A 6,825-nucleotide genomic window follows, 5' to 3' on the forward strand; every position below is an offset into this window, starting at 1 on the left:
CGTTGGACTTCCACGGTGTCATCAAACGACCCTGGCACTTTCTCCTCTGTTGACGTTGGTATCATCTAAGTTTATCCTCTGATACCATCTTAATTTAAATTATCACAGTTTGCTTGCAAGTTTGTATAATCAATGCCTCCTTAAATAATTTAGTTGCAAATACTAATTATGGGATCATTTAGCAATTCATTGAGCAAATCCGTCTGAATAACTGCGCTATAATTAAAGTACTTTTGATGCCATTTGACAATTTACTGAATTTAATACCAATCTGGAACACGTAAGATAATTCTTACTTGAAATGATCTTGAGATCATTGGTTACATGGAAATATCATTATATGTATTAAAATAAAAGTATATAGTCAGAAATAAATATTTAATTGATTTTATATCCCTTAAATTAAATAATTGCAAATGTTTCAAAGGTGAATATGAAAATAACTTGGTTCGAGATTATGGCAATAATTCAACGATAACAGTAGACACACATTTAATTGAAACATCGAAGTAAGTTATATTATAGTTTTGCTCGTCAATAACGCTTTTTCTAACAAACATTGCAGATATAAGGCGAAGAAATCACGATTTGCATGGGAAACCAGGAGAGAGAGAGAGAGAGAGAGAGAGAGAGAGAGTGAACCATGTTGAACATCTCACAATGATAAGATTTTAACATATTCGCGTGTTTCAAGAGTCCCTTGTGGATAAAAACATTCTTATATCAATAAAATGTAAGATTCTTTTTTATGAAGTATTTTGCAGGACTTTAAAGTAGATTTCTCTTCGTGACCAGACTCTGATGAATAGAGCTTTAATATTGACACGATAAATCTTTAATATACTTGCCAGTTAATCCATTTTATGACTAACGCTTTCTATCATCATCATCATCATCATCATTATCATCATCATCATCATTGACGGCTCAGTCTCAAGCGACCATGCCAATAGCGCCCTTGGAGTGCCGTCTGTCTAACTGCTGATGCCGAACTGCTTGCAGGCATCAACGAAACAGTCCACCAAACTCTGGTGGGCATCTTCGGTGTGGGCACAAGAGCCGCGTCATCCGCAAAAAGCATCTACCTGATGAGCACCGACCTCACTTTGGTCTTCGAGCACAGTCATGCCAGGTTGAACAGCCTCCCGTCAGACCTGATATGCAGATATACACCACTAATGGACGAGTCGAAGTCGTAAGAATTGAGCAGGGAGAAGAAGATCCCGAATGGTTCGGCGCCAGCACGCAGTCTTGCTTCAAACCGCTGTTGATGCGAAAGTAGTCTGAGGAGGATCCATCATGCAGGACTGTTCCCTTCATATCGGCATGGAAAGAGATTATCATGCTGTGCAGTTTTTGGGGGGTAGCCGAGCTTACTAAAAAGGTCAAAGAGGCCCTTCCTGCTGACCAAGTCGAAGACCTTGGTGAGGTCGATGAACATCATGTAGAGTGGCTGCCCTTGCTCTCTGCTCTTCTGCTAGAGTTGTCGGAGGGAGAAGCTCATGTCTGTTGTCGACCTGCCTGCTCTGAAGCCACACTGGAACTCTGGGTACACACGGCCCGCTAGCAGCTGAAGCCTGTTGAAGATGATGCGGGCATACACTTTGCCAACGATGCTCAGGAGCGAGATCCCTCTGTAATTGTTACAGTCACTGCACTTTCGTCCAGGCAAAGGCAGAGTAACTCAGAAAAGAAGGCTTGAGGATGGTAATGGCGATGTACGGATGCCCAAGAAAATGTATATCCATGATGCAGCATTTCCAAGACGGCATGCAGGCACGAGTCCAGAACAATGGAGAGACATCTGAGCCATTCCCAGTAACCATTAGCGCCAAGCAGGGTTGTTTTCTGGCACCGACACTGTTCAGTCTATTGTTCTCCTCCATGTTGACTAACGCTTTCAGAGACAGCGATGTTGGAGTCGGCAACAGGTACCGTACAGATAGAAAACCGTTCAACTCCAGGAGGCTTCAAGCAAAAACTAATGTTATGACAGACACCACCAGGGAATTCTTATTTGCTGATAACTGGGCTCTTAATGCTGGCTCAGAGACCGAACTGCAACGCAGCGTTGACAATTTCTCCATCTATTGCACAAGCTTCGGTCTCACCATCAGTACCAAGAATAATGAAGTCCTGCATCAGCCGACACCTGGAAAACCTTATGTTGAGCCCAACATCACCGTCAACGGCTATAAACTCAACGTGCTGAACTGCTTTACCTACCTTGGCAGCACACTGTCACAGAGCATCACTATTGACGACGAGGTGAACCTCCACATTGACAGAGCCAACCCCACTTTCGGCAGACTGTATTTCAACATCTGGAATAGAAGAGGCATCAGCATCAAGGTCTGAAAGGCAGTTGTGCTCCCCACACTAGTTTACGCATGCGAAACCTAAACGGTGCACCAACACCACGCCAGGAAGCTGAACCACTTTCACACCACAAGTCTCAGGAACATCCTTAACCTCAAGTGGCAGGACAGTGTTCCAGACACTGATGTACTCGCCTAGACAGGTCTCTCCAGCCTTCACATCATCCTAATGCAGTCTCAGCTACGCCTTTTCTAGCCCCTTCCTCATGCCAAGGAGGTGAGCAGTACATTCCTGAAGAGGCCTGCTCAGTCGCCCAGGGGGATGCCGGACTCAACCGCTGCTCCGGGTCAGAGCTGACCGACCCTAATGGCCTAAGCCGCCTGCTGGCAGGTTTGCGACTACGGCTGACAGTGCACCAACGCTTGCCGCTTCTTTGCTTGCCTGTTGCCACAGGACTTTAGTGGGTGATGAAATGGGATGGGTGGATGACAAGAGTGACATGCGCGGTGACTTTGTTTTAAGTGAGGAAGAGTTGCACAGTTTGTCGACCTCACTGTCTCGCCCAAAACCATCTGAGTTCAGCAGCATGAAAAATACGACACGACCGGAGACGGAGTTGAGTGCAGCAAATGATTAGGACATCATACTTGTCTCGTTGAACTCTTAGCGCTCCACGGTGCTTTGCTGGGAATCACTTTTCTGCCCGTTGACCAGCTGGTGATTTACCGAGGGTTTAAGACCCGTCGGCTACCCTCAGCCTGGTTTAGCCATCCAGTCGAGGGCGTTTTCCGGTATGAGGCCGCTCGCATGCCACAGCATCATGGAGCCACAGGTGAGCACTGAGTGCCAAGTGGGGACCAAAGGTGGACAAGCTACCCCCGAAGGAGTACGACTGCTTCCCCCAACCAGAGGTGCTACCCTTCCCCGGACACCCCATACACCCCTACATCAAGGTGATTATTAGATAATTATGACCCATGAAAACGTGGTTGATATTGTGTTTAGTAGGCAATTATGACTAATGCAAACGAGGTTACAAAACCGTTTAGAGGATAATTCTGACTAATGCAGACGATGTTATCAAGGCGTCGAGTAGATAATTGTGACTAATGCAAACGATGTTATCAAGGCGTTGAGTAGATAATTGTGACTAATGCAAACGAGGTTATCAATGCGTTTAATAGATAATTATGATTAACGCAAACGAGGTTACCAAGGTGTTAAGTAGATAATTGTGACTAATGCAAACAATGCTACCACACTGTTTAGTAGGTATGTAAGACTAATGCAAACGACGTTATCAACGTGTTTGGTAGATACTTATCACAAATGCAGACGAGGCTACCAAGGTGTTTACCAGATAATTTTGACTAATGCAGACAAGGTTCCCAAAGTGTTTATTAGATAATTATGACTAGTGCAAACTAGATTACTAAGGGTTTGACTTACATGTTATTACTTATTATGCTGTTTACCGAAACAAGGAATGGAGGAACTATTGAAAATGTAAAAACAAAGTGTATGAATTACAAGCACGATTTTTTCCCCTTTCAGCTTGCCGAGTTTTGCAGTCTGGGTTGAACTTTCTTTGTGATTTCCGAAAAGAGATCTCCACGATCTTGATATTGATTTAATTAGGCTGGTGCTAAATGATCATGACACTTTGCACTCTCTCGTTACATATCTCGTACACGTTACATACCAGATGTTATTATCACTGGATTAACACAAAGGAAAACACAATACAATCTGACAGCCTGTATTACCCTAACACTGGTTATTATGTCCCTATTAAAATTTATATCTCATATATTAGCACTGAAAGGAACAAGACCTCAATGCAGCACTAAACCAATCTGAAACATGTACTAGATGAAAAAAATGTGCAAACTCGTCTAACAGAAAGCTGTGAAAACCATTAGCTAAAAGTATCTGTCTGAATTGCTTGTATCATTGTCAATAAGAAAGTTCCTTGCGCAAAATCGTATTCAGACTTAAACATCTGAAGTGTCACGCGGACCTTTGATAGGTCATTACTTCATGTCACTCAAATCCAACTTTGCTAGTCTCTTTCTCTTGCATTAGTAACAAGATAAATCAAAACATTAAATAGTGTAATTCATACTACATTGTTTACTAGCCTTTAAGTCTCCACTTTATAAAGCATGACGTATTTCCTTCAATGTACCTTATGAACTTTAATGATAGACTTTATAAACAGACCCATTTATTTAACGTTGCTGCTGCCTGCCAGTTTCCAGCAGTATTGGTCATAGTTAAGCAAACATATGCACTGGTCCCTTATATGGCAAAGTGGCTGGGAACAATTTCGTAGCTTACGGCTATAATGTGACTGTCTGAGATATTATTGTTTAATAAATAGTAACTATAGTCACTTAACAGTATATGCAGTCAGTGAAACACAATTATTCGGATAGGAAGAAGAGCTATCCACCCATAGCAGCAGACATGGAGTTAAAAGGTAAATGATATATCTCAAAACCTGCGTGGATGACAATTATTTTTAAGTACATAATGTTTCAGAATTATCACCCAGAGAAAGGGATTGCGTTTGCACTATGAGCATCACATGTTGTCAAAACGGCATACGGACATGAACGATGCACGCGTAAATTTCCAATCGCGGTGCATACACATTTTACTCTATGAAACTCCATTGACTTGTGAGGTCAATTCAATTATATTTGTATCTTTCATTTATTATAACTATCCGAAAACATAGGTGTTTTGAGCTCACTCGTATATTTCATATTTTATGAATTTTTATATCAGAAAGATGTGCGGCATTATGTTTGTGCACAAAAACTGTCCCTTGCCTCCGAAACCCGTGCCAGTGTTTGATGAGCTACTTCCAGCTCAGGTAAATAAACAGTTTGAGGGACACGTGGAACGCTGTCCAGGTCATAAATCGGATTGCTGACAATGGCTTTTACAATTTCTACCCGACACCAGCGATGCATGAATCAAAATATCTAATTATCATCCAAAGAACAATATATCTGATGTACATTAAGTAAAGCTAATCTGAATACCTTAAAAGGCTTAAATTGCAAATACACACACACACACACACACACACGTGTGTGTGTGTGTGTGTGTGTGTAAGTGTAAGTGTGATATATAAATATTGAAAATGCATTACTAATGAATCGAGTTTCGGAACCTTTATTACGATATATCAATCATTTACCTAGAATACAACATGAAAATAAAAAAGACATTACTGTGAATTAGATTCCAAAAAATACTAAATATTCTGTCACAAATCCATATGCATATAATGTTACGCGTGCTTGCCAATAATCTTGAATGTCATGGTATACCACAATGATTTAAACCACAATGTCTTTGAATGAGTTCTCAGTAATCCCAAAGTAGTGTTTCTTTACAAAATGGCAACCTAAACTTCGTTGTTTAAATGAGTAATTAAGATAAATAATCCCACTTAAATTATACCTGAATACAACTGTTAACTATGTTCATAGATTCCCAAACACTTAACATTAAGAAGGAGGCATAGTTGTATACCAAATCTCTTCATATACAAACTTCACTTGACTTGCGACGCAATAGATCGTTTTGTGGAAAACCCCACTAACTCGTAAGCAAGGTCAAGTTTTGAACTCATCATCTTGATTATTTCTCAGAACCACAACACAAATCGGGTAGGCATATTCCTCAATCACGGAAAAAAAAAATACTATATAGATAAGCTTAGCAATGTATATACTAAAGTTGGATACGACGCACCATCGACCTGCCATGTTTCCTGCCAATTACGTCACTTTTAACATTATGATATTGCCGGAAACCATTAAATTGATCATGGAAAGATTTGAGCGATATCACCATAATATAGTATTTCTTGACAAATATTCATATTCTCTCTGAATCACTTGCGAGAGTAGTAAATGGGGATACCCTACGTACAATGGGAATTAGCATTACAAACCACCCTGGGACACTCTACGTACAATGGGAATTTAAGATGGCGAAAAATCGTGGATCAGATTACGTACAATGGGAATTAACATGGGAATAAATCGTGGGTTACTTTACGTACAAGGGAAATTTAACATGGCGAAAAATCGTGGGTCACTCTACGTACAATGGGAATTTAACATGGGGAATAGATCATGGGACTGTCTAGGGACAATGGGAAGTTTAACATTACGGAAACCCCTGGGGGATATAGCCTCAAGGGAATTTAACATATGGATATTGAACATGGTGGATCTGTATAGCGTCAAGGGGAATTGAACATGGTGGGACTGTCTAGGGACAATGATGGTAGAGGGTCAAACACAACAGAGACAGAAACATACATACACTAGTACAAGCGTGGGATTTATATATAAAGCATTACGAAGACCTGAAATCTTGCTGGGGTGTTCAAAAATTGGCATAATTGTAATGATGCTATAAATAGCTATAATCAAGGAAATGCTCAACGACAAAATGGATGTGACTAAAAGTAACGTTAAA

At 40.8% G+C, this 6,825-nt stretch overlaps 1 protein-coding gene across 1 annotated transcript; it reads left to right on the forward strand.

The window, feature by feature from the left end:
* Positions 1-1,710: 1,710 nt before the first annotated feature.
* On the forward strand, positions 1,711-2,358 carry LOC149783608 (uncharacterized). The gene has a single exon (XM_089932874.1). It carries the CDS (start codon positions 1,711-1,713, stop codon positions 2,356-2,358), a length of 648 nt encoding a protein of 215 aa, XP_089789000.1.
* The last annotated feature ends 4,467 nt before the right edge of the window (positions 2,359-6,825 follow it).

Source organism: Sinohyriopsis cumingii, chromosome 14 (genome assembly GCF_028554795.1).
Source record: "Sinohyriopsis cumingii isolate HCF-2022 chromosome 14, ASM2855479v2, whole genome shotgun sequence".
Classification (NCBI taxonomy): domain Eukaryota; kingdom Metazoa; phylum Mollusca; class Bivalvia; order Unionida; family Unionidae; genus Sinohyriopsis; species Sinohyriopsis cumingii.

Coding starts and splice junctions, on each gene's coding strand:
- LOC149783608 (XM_089932874.1), top strand. CDS start 1,711: ATGGCGATGTACGGATGCCCAAGAAAATGTATATCCATGATGCAGCAT.